Raw genomic sequence first — 17,628 nt, forward strand, 5'->3', positions numbered from 1 at the left:
GTTTATTAAAAAATTAGTGCTAAGTTGCTAATAATATTTGTACTCTTCTCACTTTGTCTCTAAGACCAGAATGAGGGACGACTATTCCGATCTTTCAAAATTTTGAAATTGACTCTTTTTTTATATCGAAAAAAATTTGTTATTACTTGATCAATGTGTTTGTTACGAGCGCGTGAACATAAATTACAAATACTAAAAATCACAAATTACCAAACTTTTAGCTCTAGTATTGATAATAATTTCGCTTCTTGATTAGGCCTAATACAGTGCGATTTCCTAAACACTTTTTTTCCCCCAAAAAAGAACATCGTGTAGCGAGCAGTAATGAATGAGATGCTAAGGGAAAGAAATAATTATAGTAAATTATTAAAAATGAGGCAATATTCAGATATAAATTTTCAGCTGGCTTAATTTACCACTAAGAATGAATTTAAGAATGAAGTGAATAAAGAATGAAGCAATGTTTAGGCGATTTCCTTACTTTGTAAACGCTAATGAAGTTCCGAAATTCTTTTTGAATATTTTTATATTAAAATTTAGAATAATCTGTGTTCATATACAGGGTGTATACGGAGGAGTGGTCGAAACTTCGGGAGGTGATTCAGCAGCTATTGCTACTATTGTTATTGCTACTTTACTTTTTACTTCCGTTTTATTAATTAATAATTGTTAAAAACTAAAATGGTTACTTTTCTTTTTGTTCTTTCTCCAAAAAATTGACATTTTAGTAAAATAGTAGTGAAAAGTCGGTTACGCAAAATCCCAGTTTTCTGCATTTACACCCCTCTGTTCGGGGTAGGGCTTTATTAAAAACCAAAAAAAATCCGTATGGTTTTGAAGCTCAATAAATGCGCAACTTTTTCTGAAATTATGTGACTCCTAAATTCATTAATCATAGAAAAAATACAGTTGAAAATTTTAACAAAACTCATCGATAACGAATTTTTTTAGACATTAAAGTAAAAATTTCATTGTTATTAGAAACGTTTTGAGGCTCGGTATTGAGCAGATTTATAGGAAATTTAATGCTCTTTCGTTTGGAATAAGCAGATTTGTTGTAGGAAAAAAGACAAAAAAGTTACGGCCGTTTTTTTGGCGAAAAAACGCGAATATCGACGGAAAAGTTAAAAATGCAAATATCTTGGACACTATTGAGAATAGGGACTCAAAGAATATTTTTTGTTGCATATGAGCTGCTGAATCACCTCCCGAAGTTTCGACCACTCCTCCGTATACACCCTGTATAACATGAATAAATATGTCGCAAATGTAAGAATACATTATTTATTATATATATGTTTATATATTTATTTATTTTTAATTGCAGGCGGCTTGATGCTTGGCGGAAATCGATGGATCTGCGACTGTGGACTGGTATGGGTTGGACACTGGCTGAGACGCTGGTTAAGAGAATCTTTGGAAATCCATAGAGCAGCGCCCGAGCCAGCGGTTTTGGCCGCCGTAAGAGAGGCTGTCTGCACGGATCCCAAAACTGAACGGATCAGACCACTCATTGAACTTTACCCAGAAACGCTTTCTTGCCACGCGAGTGCTTTGAGTCGCGGAGGATCCAGTGCTATATTAACACCACTACCCATATTCACAGCCATATCTGCGTTTCTCTCGTCTATGTTGTACCATTATCTTCCCATTTAACCTAACGAATTTAGAGAACACGTTTCCTAATTTTTTGTAAATAGAACACCATTTCAGATTAATTGTACCATAAACCAAATTTTTTGCATACTTGTTTTAAAAAATGTTAACTGTTAAATTGTTTGATAACAAAGGAACTTGTAAAGCTCCATCTTATATTGGGTGACGCAATGGATTGTTTCTTTCAATTTTGGAAGGCGATTTTCGTAGTGAACGTTTCAAGGTAACGTAAGGTGTACTCACTTATTAGATTAAACCCTAAATTATTCAAAGTAAATTCTTTTTTTTTAAAATAAAAAGCCGATAGATTCGTCTCAGAGAGAAGAGAAATTTATTGTTAGTTTCATTATTTTTTCTTTACTTCTGCCTAGTTTGAAGGTTAACTTTTGAGATTACCCACATGTTAACAAAAAAGAAATGTTAAAATATTTAATAAAAACCAACGCATAATATTATTAGTAAGCAGTTCAACTCCATAACAGTACCTTTTTGCCTATGTTAGTTACTTGTAGAATACAACCGCGTATTTGCAAGGTACCCTTTTTTATTGAGTTTTGAAAAATATTAAGTGATAAGTGACTCGGTCAGAGTAGGGCAAAATTTTTAGTCGCGACTAATATTTTTAGTCGTGACTAAAAATGTGATTAAAAATTTAGTCGCGACTAATTAGTCATGACTAATTCAATCGTGGTCACATTTAATCGTGATTAAAATTAGTCGTAAGCGCGACTAAATAAAATAATCATGATTAATATCAGTCGTGACTAATTTTTTCAATCACAAATCATTACTCTTAGTCATCGCCATGATTACTCTTGCTGAAAGTATATTATGTATGTATGTACTTATTATACTGTATAATATACATACTGTATACTGTATAATTTATACATATCGTATACTAATCTGTAATTTGTGTAATTTGAGAATGCAAGCACTTTAAAGTTAAACCACCACAGCAACTCACTAGACTTATATAGGTCCTCCTTACACATACTTTTAACCATGTTGGCGACTCTCAAGACTTATGAAGGACCACCTTACACTCACATTTAACCAAGTTAACGACTCTTAAGACTTATACAGGAGTCCTCGGTTAGTACTTTGTGCGGTGCTACTATTAAAAGAATAATTTTTTATTGAAGCCGCTGTTTATTATAGAATCAAAAGCTGTAAGATTGCATTATTTCTAAATCAGTATTCTAAGCTTATAATGAATAGTTTAATTTCTATTTAAAAATACACGATTATTGTTAACTATAGTATAATGTTTGAGTTTATAACTTATATTTTTAAAAAGATATTGCTAATATTATTTAGATTATAATAAAACTGCACATTATATCGATACTTTACACTTTATAGAAACTTACTCCAATCAGCCCTCAGGATGCCCTAAAAACAATTATGCTAGAAAGATTGTATTAAAAAATTCGTTTAGTAAAGTAGTGACACCGGTACTTGAATTTGTTTCATCAAACTTGGTGAAATTTAGAGAAGCATTTTTGAGAAGTCCTTTAGATATACGAGTATCTAAAAGACATAGAATGTCTAAAAGTCTCGTATCTAAAAGACATACTCGTAGAATCGTACATTACACTCCAGTGGTACGTTTAAGGAAAGCCTAACATCACCAGGCTCCAAAATTGCCCTTTATCGAATTGTATTGGAGAAATATTTCAATAAAAAATTGTATTTGATAAAAGATTATTTTAACTTGCGTAGAACGTGTACACAATGACATGAAGAAAACTATAGTACCTATTTCGAGAAAACCTTTTAAAAAAAGTGAAAAATAGCAATAATTAAGTGTAACCTTTAGTTGGGAAATTCCCTTCTAACTCAAAATTTTAGCACCAATTTAATTATTATTTTTAATTAGTTAGGCACAAGGACTGTTCTTCATAATGAAGTGATATTTTAGAGAGAATAAAGAGGTTGTCACCTTTTCTAAGAAGTTACGTCAACCAAATTTTAATAGAAAAAAATAAAAAAGACAAATTGGCAATACATTGTCTCTTCTTTCTCGGATAAATTATATTATTTCAAAAATGAATAGCTAAAATTATAATCTAGTGTTTATATAAAATAAAAATTGAAAATAGCTATAGAAATAAATATACACTAATCGTTGGATGGTAAATCGTTAATAATTTTCTTAAATAATAAAGCCTTCCTCTTGGTAACTGCTTTGTAAGTTGAAGCTATTACAAAAGGGGGCGTAAACTAAGTACCAAAGAGATAAATGTACGAAGAGATTGTAATGGCAGTTTTCATCCTATACAACCAGTCCAGTAAAGGGCTTTGTAATGTGTAAAAGCACTTGAAATTAATCCTTTAATCTTGTAAATGGTAAAACTATTATTAAAATAAGTGATCCGTATTCTTGTGTGAAACATAGATGAAAGAGGGACGTCATCCAACAAGATCTCTCTCTACAAACTAGTAACTCCGCCTAGTTGTTATTATTAATTCGTTTTTTTCAAAAAGGTTTCACTATTTCAGTAAGTCTAGTTTGAATTTGTAGAAAATATTTTTTTAAACATTAAAGAATAACTTAGTTTTTAAGTTGGTTATTAAAAGTTAGGTATATAAATAATAAAAAAACATTATATAGTTATCTTTTGTGGAGTATTGAGGAGCGGTTTATACTCGGAAATTAACATCGATTTCTCGAAATTCTGAATAATTTATTGTTTTTTAAGCGTCTTTACAAAGGAATTATACAAATGCTATCTGATTTGTACATAAGCAATAAATTAATAAATCACTATAACAAATACATTTGAAAACATCTTTTATAACTTTTTTTGTACGTATTTAAAATATTGAAATATAAAATTAAAATGTGGTGACTTGATAATAACCGCTATATCTGTTAATGATAATGAAATAACGGGATATATTTACAGGACTTGCAAGTGTATTGATTTAAAAAAAATTATTTCTGACCACTCTTCATCCCTTCAAAAAATACTTCATCACAAACTATTAAACTCAATTTGCAGAACAATTTTACAAAAAAAGAAAAGTGTCAAAAACAAAAAAGAAATGTACAGGGATTGCAATAGCAGGCGAAGAGAATCTATAATTAAAACAGTCTAGCAATAAAACCAAATAATTAGGAGTGAATGAATTCATGAAAGATGTGATGAAAGACTTTAATGGATGTAAGTTTCTGATAGTTTGTTGGTTTCCTGAAAACATACTAACAATGCTCCGTACTTATCACAAAACAGGTTCTGAAGTAACTGAGACCTATTGTTTAAATTAAACGAAAAATATTAATGCCAGTTATTAAATTTCGAATTAAACGTACATATGCTCTGAACACATTTGCATCACTATTTAATTATGGTATAAAAGTAAAGAAATCGCCTATTTTTTTCAGGCGGTGCTTGACCTGTTAGGTTCGAGGACGAGGAAGCTCCTACGTTACATGTTTGCTTTCAAAGTCTGGGGCAAAATCTCACACGACTATATCTCATAGATATTTAAGTATTTTAATTTCCTTGAAACAAAGAATTGCTACTGAAAAATTGCCAATAATGGTACAAAATGTATTCAGTAAAGGAGAAACTTTAATGTTAAAACGATTTAATTTAAATTGAGAATTTTACTTATCTTTAAAATCCCTATTGAGGTTATGCGGTCACACATTTCATTTAATTGTTTTTTTTTTTTTTTCTTTTTTTTTTGGCGCATCAACAGCTGAGGTCATTAGCGCCCGGAGCTTTTTCCAGTGCACTGCCGGCCTCCGGACAGTGTTCTCTCGTTACAGACAACACTGTCCATCACCGGACAGTGAGCTGTAAGAAGCTCCTAGGAAGAGAAAATCTAAGGGTCAGCTGCTGGATTCGAACCCGGGACCTCCGCGTGGGAGTCCAGTATGCTAACCTCATAGCTAATCCCTTCCCTATTTAATTGTTGTTCATTCTTTTTGGTGACTGATGTATAGATTCAATAGGATGAAAAAATGATTGCCATTTCAGTCTAGTAAAATTTATTATGCCGAGCTTTCGACCTAGGGACTAGGTCATCTTCAGGGCTGTGGAACATATTTACAGTTTGTTAACAATGATTCTATTGGAATGAATATGTATAATATAACGAAATTTACAAAAATTATTTACCTAGTTTACAAAGTAATACTATTACATTTCAGGGTTGGTGTGTCTTCTGTCTTGTCTGTTCATGGACTGAGTGTGATCGGTCTATGTGTAATATGTTAGGTTGTGTGGAAGTCAGTGTTGCCAATTGTCAAGTATTTTGTAGTAAGTTTGCGTATATGTTGTTTAAATTGTTTGTGTCTGTTTTGAAATTTAAACTGTTTTCTGTCTTAGATATGTATATCATTTCTAGCACTTTCCTTTTTTGTGTGTGTGGTTTCTGATTTAAGTATCTTTGTGTTTGGGAAATCGAAAGTGTGATGATTTTCTGTGCTGTGTAAGGAAAGTGCCTGTGGTGTTCTATTTTAGTTTTGTGTCGTAAGAGTGTTGGTACAGTCTTTTTTTTAAATATTGTGATGTTTTGCCTATATATTTTTTGTGACAGTCTTTGCATTCAATTTCGTATATAAGATTTGATTGTTTGTCCTTTTCAGTCTGGTCTTTTAGCTTCGAAAGCTCGGCAAAATAAATTTTACTCGACTGAAATGGCAATCATTTTTTCACCCATTTCATTTAAGTTTCATTTTTAATGAAAGTCCAATAAAAGTTTCATTTTTTTAATTTTAAACAGTGTAGTCATTGACTACTTATAAATACTGAGAAGACTGAAATGCTTCAGTGTAGATTGTGCGGTAACAAAATATACATTTCTATGTGGATAATTTAAACCTTCATTGTACGGCCATAAGCCGATGGGAATTGTCAATTCATTGGATACTAATGTTGACAGCAAAGCTCTCCACGGAATTCAGGAATGAAAACTTGCCGAGTATACCTCTAGCTGCTTCTCTCGTCTGCTCGTTCAGTGGCTATCCGGTCCTTATCCACCAGATACTATCTGTATATCTATCATTCATATACATTTCCACATTCATTGTTTGCGAAGATTGAAAAATTAAATACATCATTTACGCCTCACCGCGTGATAACATTTCAAATAGAATACAAAATAGAAAGTCTACTGTAATAAAAAAAAAAAAAAAAGTAGGGGAAGTATTTGTTAAAACAAAAATTCCCCAAAAGTTTAAACATCGTGTTATAACAAACGAATAAATTTGCAATCGTGATAATATTTGTTTTCTCAATAAAACTACTAATTAATTCGACAAATAACGCTAGTTAGTTGATATCGAGTCAGTGATAAATTTTCAACGAATTTGAATATTGATGGTATTAACTGTTGTATTTTTAAGGAAAAGATAAATTGAAACTTATCTATTTAGTTCGGAGTAGGGAATTTTGGAATAATACCTTTACGTGTAAAATGTTTCACTAAAATCAAGAATAAATATCAGTAAATACGTCAAAAGCAAATTATTCTCTTGATGACTGAAGTCAAAAATAAAATTTGTTTGTCTTCTACAGTTCTTGAACATACCTACTATTCAATTTTTTATTTTAATGTAATTAGTTGCATTAAATTTATATAGTGCACTAAAATTCATTAAATGTATGTTATGACGAAAAAATAATTACAAGAATAAAAGTATGAATATACCTATTAAAAATTTGGAGCTTTACCTCCTTGTATAAAGGGTGTTCTATAAAAAATGTAAAAAGTTTTACAGAACTTGTTGAGAAAATACTAATTATTTGTAAAAAATGTTATAGGAACACATAGATTTTACTTCGATCAATTACAGAACAGCAACAGATCAATGTTCTTGCGCTTATATCCATTTAAAATCGTCAGTAATTGTGCCTTTAATGGACACCGAGAAGAATTTTAAGACCATTGGGCCTAGACTAAGAAACTAGAAGATTACAGGCTGTGTAGGTTTTTCCTTGGTACAAAGGTTGTCCTAAAATTAGGAAATTTTGATTTAGTGTTCTATAGACCGGCGAGGCTCGATTTATAAGAGATAGTATCAATAACTACTGTAACTGTCATCCATGGCATCTATAAAATCCATTTGCCTTGCGAAATTAGAGGTTTCTACATGGCTCTTGGGTTTAACACCTCGGCTGTTATTTTCAGTGCTCAGTTACTTGGTATAGAAGTTTTAATTTACGATCTAAATCCTTCCGATTTTTATCTTTGCGGTCACCTGCAGCAGATCGTTTCCTTTCGCCCAGGCCGAAATTTATGCTGAGGAGAACTAAAAAGAAGCTATGTTGTAAATCTCGAATCTCACCCCTTGATTGAGGATATAGGGAGTCACTCAGGTAGCTTTTCCAACTCACTGCCAGTCTTTGAGAGGGTGCCGAATCATTTTGGCATAAGAGATAATGAGGTTGCTTTCCCTTGCTATCAGCAAGGGCACCGTGCAAATAGCTTTTAAGCAATTGCTTTGCATAGAACACAAAAAAAGCCTGGAATGCTGGTCCAGGGAATGAAACATGGTAAAACTCTTATACTCGTTCAGGGTAAAATCAAAACCGAGGAAACTCTGAAGCTATTTAGGAATAGATTATTCAAATAAGGCCCAATTACAGGGCACGGTATATTCTGAAAACACCTTTCTAAAGTGGAGATAGATCCGGGAACTTCTGTGCAAAAGCTCTGCTAGGAAGAAGAGGAAATGGCTTCTCATATTCTGTTAACTGCGAGGCTTTCGAGTTTTCGATATTAGTTACCCGTATTTGGAACTTTGCAGCTTGATGAGTATCACGACAAAAACTAGTGAGTTCTGGAACAAGTAAAATGGGAAGGATTTACCCACTAGATTACGTATGAGATGGTACAATACGGCTCTTGGGACAGAGAATCCGTAACAATAATTAAGTTGACTGATTTCGTTTAAAAGATTATTTCTAGGACCCAATGGTGTCACCGCATCAAAATAACAATTCAGAACTTTGGGCCCATTGTCCATTTTTTATGGTTTGCTAACCAAACACACTCACTGAACCAAAGACAAATTTCAAAGAATCCCCTTTATCCTTTCTTTTGCAAAACCTGCACAATCGCTTAGTAAAGAAGTTATACAGAACTGATCACTGACGGTTTTGTCTTGTTTTTCCTTGGTAAATAATAATTGTAAATGATAAAACGTTTTGAAACTGAAATTGATCGAAATTAAGCCTAAGCTCATAAAACCTTTGTTTTAACCAGTTAAGCGTTTTTGACGTGTATACGTAGTCGTGAAAAATATAAAATTGCCATTAACTATAAAAACTCGAAATTTTAATAAAATACAATAAGAATATCAGTTGGTGTGATGTTTCCTTTATTTTACCAATAGTGGGAGTCAGCTAAATGATAAGTGGTTGGTACATGTTTGGCCTCCGCATTAGAGATTGGGAATTACGCACATAAATAGAAGCTCTCAACACTTGTGCAATGTCGTTTTTTACCTTAGATAGAGGTTCAAACCTCAGTACGAGCATGATTTTATTTTGCACAGAATTCAAAGCTCTTTTCTTCCTTGTAAAAGCTCTTGCGTCCCTAGTTAACTAAAGCAATGCATACTTGAAGCGGTGAAAGATTTTGAATGAGCACAGAATGCTCTGCAATTTCAAGCCCCAAAAATTGCAGAAAAAGTCGCTTGCAGTTACTATTACGACGTTGTAAACTTTTGGTTGTTTTGCCCTGCGTTCGACGTGTATACACGCTGTTGTCTGATTTTAATTCCGCACACTGTGGGAGTTTTTTTTTTATAACTAAATTCCACGCTTAACTGGTTAAATGATTCTCCAAACAAGTCCATAAGTTTAACATACATTCACTACTGAGAGTATTTACTGCACATAAGTTTGTATTTAAATAAAATTTACATTTGCGTAATATAAATTGTTGGTTAACTGTAAAGTTTAATTGATTGTTAAATATGTGTTTACTGAATCTAGCGGTAGATATTTGAAAAGGTCGAAAAGGTTGGTGAGTTGTTTTCACTTAAGTTGGTTAGTTAAGGGTTCTATTGGTACCATTTTCATAGTAGTATAGAGCTATATAAAGCTTACAAATAAAAATAAATAAAGGAAAGAAATAAACCACGAAATTGAATAAACCTTACTTTTGGGTAACCTAAAAAAGGGTAAAGTATTGTATAGTTAAAAGTAACTTTTACCAAACCTCTTTCGATTGGTTATTGTAAATATACTATTGCCCATAGCGAAAAAAAAGTAAAGCAATTGAGTGTAAAAAAAAAACAGTTTCAATGGCCCCTGACATTTATGTACATATTTAAACGAAGTTTATGTATTTGTTGTAGAATATGAGTTTGTAGTCTGTGATCTTCTTTAAAAATAAAACCTCTTTGTATTATGTAGTGTACCTCACATAAAAATGGCACTTTTATTTCCTAAAATATTTGAGTAAGTTGTCATAAAGGTTTTATAAATAGTAGTACACAAAGTGAGCAAAAAAAGATAATTAATTGTAACATCACCATCCAATAATTATATTCCAAGTTTTACTTGAATGTTTAATAATTAAAAAAAAAAAAAAAAAAATGAAAAAATATACCTATATATACCGTTAAGGCACAAAATGTACATAAAAAGAAAAGCGATTGTATATAATGTTGTATAAAATAAATTATTAATATGTATGTTTAAATTTGCCCCTTATTTCATCTAATATTACCTTGTTTACAACTTTTTTTTTACTCTTTTTACTTCTTAGGTAGAAGTCTTCTTCTCTGAAGTAAAATCATAGACATACATTATTTATCTTTGTAAATTTGGAGTCCTGAGTGGATTACAGCAAGGAGTCTGGAGTTACACTGAAAAAGTCTGTCGTGGTGTTCAGAAAGTGTGGTCGTAAAATGGGACACACATAATAATTATAGTTAATGTTCTCGTTTCTCCATGAATTGTAAAAATAAGCCTGAAATATCTTAAATTTTACCTTAAATATCCCACAAAACTAATTTTACACAATTATCGTACATTAAGGATAAAAATTAGGGTGTACTCAATCAGTTTTCTTAGAGAAATGTCAAGACATGATAGGTGTGGACTGGAATGACTCCTATTCACACGCAGTGCATTCCATATGAGCACAACGACAACAAACAATGCACTCAATTCACATTTCTCCGGGCTTTGAGTTCTACAACTTTACTCCGCAAAAAATTGCAATCCGCATCTTCATTATCTGGTGTCAAAATTTGGGGGTGGAGTAGGCAAATCCGATTCACCTGATGAAACTGAAAAATCAGAATCGTTTTCAGAATCTGTTTGTTTTGATAATAGGCGATGCAATTTTGACTTTGGGATCCTGAAGTGAAGTGCAGCTTCTCGAATACCAAGTTTTTTCTCCATTACAGTTTTAATAGCATCGACCATGTCCTTTTCATCCCTATTTTTACGTTTGCCTTTCGGCGATGGTCCTAATTTTGTTCTAGGCTTATCTTTTTTAGGCCCTTTATAGTACCCTATAAAAAAAAAAAATACTTAGAAGAACTTGTTTCGTCCTCAGTGCCACTTTTTACACTTGTTTGGCAGACGATTAACGAGGTTGTCCCATAATACCACCATACACCGCGTACAACATAACCTCATTTTTTTCCAATTTACATTCATATTTGAAATCCATAATACTGGCAATTAAAACTCTCTACTTTCTACATTTTTAATGTCTAAGAGAAATTATTCTAACTTTCCTCGGTATTAACCAAAAGCAGAGGACAATCAACCTTAAGAAAACCCTTTAGCACTTAAAAAATGAACACGGTCCTCTCTTGGACAAAGCTGCCACTCGATTGATGCACTGCCTTCTGCAGCAGACAAAGCCAAAAGAATTGTAAGACACCAAAAACTAACAGATAGCACTACTGATTTCACAAAAACAGGGGTGTCCCAAATTCCAACCCTGTTTCATAATACCACCTTCTCCTCTAATAATAGTAATAATAACAGTGAATAATAATAATAATAATAAGCCTTCGTGGAAGTCATTGCTTGACTTCCGGACTAGGTGTATAAGCGTATTTCCTATTCCTGTGATACCTGGGTTTCTCAAAACCTTTAAAGCTTCTTTACAGTACTGTCATAACTTTTACTGTCTTCACATTTAGCAGCATTAATGTGTCTGTAATGTTGTTGAGATCATGAGAGTTAGTATTATTTTACTAATAATAAAATGGTGCTACAGAACTAACTACGTCTGGAGCTCTTCTCAAGAAAGAACTTCTATTCTCACTTATCGTAGGCATTTCTTCAACAACCTCACACAATAATCCTTCTGAGATCGTCATCCAAACATCTTAGCCTCTCGGTCTTCTTCTTAATCTTTGTTATTCCGACCGCCTACCTTCATCCTTTGAGGTTCTGGAAATTACTGCACGTTACCACTTCAGGTTTCGCTCTTCTTCTTCAATATCCATTTCTCCCTTCCGTTTGCGCTGAATGGTTTAATTATAAATGAATATGTTTACAAAAAAGGTAACAAGAACAACAACAAGAACAAGAACATTTTCTGAAAAGGCCGTTTTGGCCTATTTTCAGCAACGTATTTCTCGAAATCTATTAGATCTGGGTAATTGCAAAAAAATTACAAGCATAAAGGAGGGTTTGCCCTTTATTTTAAAGAAAATTTGGGAATTTTATCTTTTATAGAAAAAGAGAAAAAAATTGACAAAGTTGGGTGTTTTTCAACGTTACGCTTTTTCGTGCAGTTTTTGATGGTCAACCCTTATACAACTGTCCTACCGGACAGTTTTAATTAATTTTATAAATGACAATTTTCGGGAGTTCAGGTCAGTAATATGCTACTGCCGTTTTAAACTCCTCAAGAATGGGCGTTAATATTGAAAAAAAATTCACGTCGCCCGTATGCACCGTTTATTAAGCGTCTTAGGCCAACCTTGTTCGTACCAATTACGCTTATCGATGTCATAGATTTTGTTTTGGCTATTTCATTCTTATCTGTTACCAAAGCTCTAAGATATTTGAAACTTTTACAGCTTCAGAAGCCCATCAATTGCACTATGTTCCTTGCACATTGTAAGGTCATCATGTACTTAGCTTTTTATTCCTCGTTTACGTGGATAATGGATGCAAATGTGCCTTAAAATGTTTCTTTGACATTGCATTTGCCTGTAATTAAACTACTTAGTTTTATTACATTTGCATTAATTTGGCTAAGGTGGAAAACATCGTTTTTTTTGTTGATCGCGTTCGGATGTTTTTTAATATTTATCTTAAACTTAAGAAGTTTCTTCTTCCTGAAAAATATTTGTAGGTAAAGGTAACGTGACTAGTAATAGAGAATTTCCAAGGCAATTCTATTCAATTAGGAGTTGTGTAAAGAGTTAATCATTTCCCCCAAATGGCAAAAATCAACTGGTGAAGAATCGAGAAGAAAAACTAGTTACAAGTCGAAAAACTGCAAAGTTTAAGAATAAATGGAAAGAAGTATAGTAAACTGATAGATGTTCGCCATCGAAAAATAGAAGAATGTGATGGACACAGAAAAAAAAAAAGGTAACAGTTAAAACATAGATTTGTGGGTCTTCAATTTTGAAGAATTATTAGAGGTAGCACTGTCGAAATTAAAGCTACAGATCGTGACAAGATTAACAGCTTAAAGATAAATGTGCTGAAACTGAGGAGAAATAGTATTATATCGGGAAGCTGGGTTTTTCCAGAACTTTTAAATCTTCTACACAGTACTTTCCACTAATCTCAAGGTCCACCTCAGTTTTAGTTTTTCTTTTAGTAGGTTCTGGTGAACCTAAAATCGTAAATGATACATTTTTATAAGTTTGGGCAACAAAGAGGTTAGGGAGAAATAATTATTTATTCCTGCTTACAACTTGCCTTAAGAAGTTTTGAATTATAATGTACCATATGGTTCCGGAATACACGTCTTTACAGTATTATTATAGGCCTCACCCCAAAGCATCTGACGTCCTGCGCCAAAGAATTGATGGCACAGAAATGGCTCTGTTAAAAAACAAAGCTTCCAAGTGAATGGGCAAGGCGTGATTGGAAAGCTCCCCGAAGAGGAAATGGATAGCTTCCAGGTTGTTTGTGGAGGAAAACTCAATGTAGGATAAGGGAAAGCTTTTTTCTTTTGTAAAGGACAATCTAGGGGAGGATTTAGTTGGTTAAAAAATCTCTTATTACTTTGGAATAAGGTTATGGTTACAGTCTTTATGGTTAGAGAGATACCCTAACTGTAGGTTCCCGCTTCTTCGCACCGAACTTCTTCGGAACACTAGGTGAGTTGTTTCATCACCTGGTTTTACTGCAGTGACTCACCTAGCACTAGTGAATGGCACAATAAATCTAAGTTGGCCAGAGGCTCTGCAACTCTGGCCATTTGTACTAATCAGAAACGATGAAACCATCCCTCTGTTGGTGAGAGTACCACAAAAACCTATCATAAATTAAGTAAAACAGAATGGCTTTAGGCAATCAACGACGTTAACCAGCTTTGCTACACAGATGGCTCCAAGACGGAGGAGGGTGTGGGAGCAGGAGTGTACAGGGTGAAGCCGAAATGTGGGTTTTCGGTTAGCCTAGGAAAACTAGCTACAGTTTTTCAGGCTGAGCTAGCTGCAATTAGGTTCTGTGCTGCCGAGATTAGTGGGCGAGGAATTATTAATTCTAAGATCGTAATTTTCTCGGATAGTCAGGTTGCTCTACGGGCAATTAGTTCTTACCAGGTTAACTCAAAACTGGTTTCGGACTGTCTGGGTGCCCTAAAGGAAATTAGTGATCACAATAAGGTCTTCCTGTTTTGGGTACCTGGTCACTCAGGACATAAGGGAAACGAAGTGGCAGATTTCCCGAGAAGGCTCTGCGGGACACTTCGCTGGCCAGGAGCCCTCTTTTGGGGTTTCTGTTGTCTGCGACCATTAACTTATGGGTGCAGAGTAGGTCTCAGGAGTGGTGGCTTGCCACCACTGGGCAGAGACAGGCGAAGAAGTTCATTAAAGGCTATTCGCCGAGGCTAACTGCAGACTTAATCCGTCAAGGCTTTAAGGATGATTGTAGGCCTATTAACTGGCCACTGCAGGCTCAGAAAACGCATGTATCGCATGGGCCTGGCAGATGATAGCCTCTGTAGGTTCTGTCAGGAAGAGGAGGAAACGGCATTGCACGTGTGGTGTCAGGGTGAGGGGCTCATGTGACTAAGGATGTTACTTCTCGGGGAGGAAAAGCCAAGGCCTGTGAGTATTACCCAAGAGCCGCTTTCCAGCATTAAGAGTCTGATTAAAAGGACAGGTCTGGAGGGTGAGCTTTAGAGTGAGGGGAGCCACAATAGATCCAAAGGGGTCGCAGTGGTGTAGGCTAATTAGGCCTAGTCCAATCTGTCTAACCAGCTTGGTTGGTCCAATAAAGCTAAGCCAAACATTTTTATGATAGTTTCTCAGTAGAGAAAGGAAAACAGAAATACCAACAGAAAGTATAAGAAAAAGGACTTATTTTTCCCATTTTTAAATACCGTGTATATCTTCTTTTTTTATAAGGATGCTAAATTGTGAGCTGTGAAATGATTGAAAAGTTTGTAAACAACAAATACAAATGGCCAACTTTAATATAGATTCGGTACGCAGATCAGTAGTTGTCAAAAACGAAAAACAACAATGCTACAAGTGCCTTCTCAACACTTTTAAATGAGACAAATCTCTTATAACTTGGAAGTTAAAACTTTTTCTCCTAGCTAAGTTTAAATTGGTAAGACCCATGTTTACTTATTGATCGAAGGGAGGGTTCAAAAGTATAATATAGGTAAGGAAAAACAAGTAAAAGGAGAAACTGGTTTTGAGTTTTACAAGTGAAAAGAAAGGATGGAAGAGAGAAAGTTCGAGAAGAAGATGACTGAGAGGGAGGTTGGAAAAGATTGTCTGGCTCAGACATATTGAAATTGAAAAATAAACGGCGTTCATATCAAAAGTTCTTGGCCAGTTCTAGCCTAGGAGCCACAACGTTCTGGCAAGGCAGTGTGGTGAACAAGTTAGATTAGATTATTTGTGAGTGTTTCAGACACAATCGATGCTGATCATGACAAGTCTCTCTTTTATTTCTCTTGTTTTGTCACCGCTGGTTTCCAAACAATGTTTCCCAGACTGAGCCATTAAACAGCCAAAATTTCAACAATTTATCTATTTTTGGAATAAATAGAAATATTCAGCGATCATTCAGATTACTATTGCAGGCGTCCATACCCAGAAGCGAAAGACGCGAGAGTTTTAGAGAGGGTTAATCTTTAGTGCCCTTAGTGCGTAAGCTCCACCACCTCGACAAGGTTGGACACCGAGTGGGGTCAAGGCTGGAAGGACCAGGGCCATAAAGAGGGTAAACCAAAAACCAAGATAACCCTGCTAATGAAGATGGAGACAAATTGATGCTGAAGAGAAGTAAATGTAATGAAAAGGGTACAGGAAGGTGGTTGTTGCTCCTTCTTCTTGCCAATGAACGAGGTGCACTGGAAGGAACAGAAATGAGAACATAGCAAAGGATATACGATACGAGGCTACAGAAGTTTGGCGGGAACCAGAAGCGCGGGAAAAAGCAAGGCGGGAAAGTTAAAAAGACCGCCAAGAAAAGCTGTGCACGACTGAATAACTATAAACGGAGTAAATTTAAAGCGGCAGGCTACAAGGATTAGTTCAGTTGAAAAGAAAATAATTAAAACTGACATTATGAGAACTCTCTGCTACCCAAGCAGGTTATAAATGAAGAATTAGTTACGTTTGTTTGCATTTTAGGAAGTAAATAGTTAAAAGTTACATCAAGCGAGACTCTTTCTTAGACTCAGCAGGTTATCAATGAAGGATTAGTTCAGTTTATTTGTATTTTACAAAGTAAATAATTAAAAATTACATCAAAAGAGACTCTTTCTTAGACTCAGCAGGTTATCAATGAAGGATTAGTTCAGTTTATTTGCATTTTACAAAGTAAATAATTAAAAATTACATCAAAAGAGACTCTTTCTTAGACTCAGCAGGTTATCAATGAAGGATTAGTTCAGTTTGTTTGCATTTTACAAAGTAAATAATTAAAAATTACATCAAAAGAGACTCTTTATTAGACTCAGCAGGTTATCAATGAAGGATTAGTTCAGTTTATTTGTATCATAAGAAGCATTTATAATTTTTTTCTTTATCCGATAATTAATCTCCCAGAGTTGATAACTTCTTAAAGCAAATTTTTGAATTATTACATTAATATAAATTTCAAGTTCCGCGACTAGTTTCTAGAATAATGTTTGTAATATTGTACAAGAAGAAGTAGGCAGTAAATTATAAAAATAAGAAGACGGAAATCGTATTGAAGGAACACGAAACATTGAAATGTAAAAAAGAGACATTGAGGTACAAGTAGTACCCTTAGGCGGTTCCATTATAAATGAAGATGGTCACTTTTTTTTTACTAAAATATAAAAGGCTGAACCTTCAAGATAGTGGAAACCCACGGCCCAACCCAGGGGACCTTTATATGCCTCCAGATATACTTTAATTGGATTGTGACATTCATTTTCCGCTCGAAATAACTGTGGACATTGTACATATTTCCACCAAAAAAAAATACCGATTGCTATATGTTTCCAGCAACTGATGCTTAACAATTTGTGAAATACATAAATAGTCCCTTTGTTTTTGCTTTGTGTAATTTTTGACACCAAAACAATTTCTCACATCATTAACTCGGCAGCGGTGTCTCCGACTCCATCATTTCATTCACACAAATTTAAATTTACTTGTAATTATCCTCTTCCTTGTACAGATCTGGTGCGCTACCTTGGGCTCTACATAGACAAACGACTCACATGGAACCCACACACTAGACTTAAAAGACAAGCAATGACGAAACGTGCTAAACTACTTTACAGACTTCTTGAACGACGCTTCAAACTACCTATTAATCTCAAACGCTTAATATACAGTACTATCCTCAAACCTAT

At 34.1% G+C, this 17,628-nt stretch overlaps 1 protein-coding gene across 3 annotated transcripts in view; it reads left to right on the forward strand.

Moving 5' to 3' along the window:
• LOC141456190 (chaoptin-like) overlaps nt 1-10,320 on the forward strand; it is a 532,556-nt gene extending 522,236 nt beyond the window's left edge. For all 3 annotated transcript variants that reach the window (XM_074131931.1, XM_074131933.1, XM_074131932.1), the window contains exon 9: nt 1,328-10,320. In XM_074131931.1, the coding sequence (XP_073988032.1) occupies nt 1,328-1,656 (329 nt within the window). In that variant the 3' untranslated portion in view covers nt 1,657-10,320. The remainder of the gene's footprint in view (nt 1-1,327) is intronic.
• Nucleotides 10,321-17,628: the final 7,308 nt, after the last annotated feature.

The sequence above is a fragment of the Rhodnius prolixus genome, unplaced genomic scaffold (assembly GCF_049639745.1).
Source record: "Rhodnius prolixus isolate KJV_2025 unplaced genomic scaffold, Rpr scaffold_4, whole genome shotgun sequence".
Taxonomy (NCBI): domain Eukaryota; kingdom Metazoa; phylum Arthropoda; class Insecta; order Hemiptera; family Reduviidae; genus Rhodnius; species Rhodnius prolixus.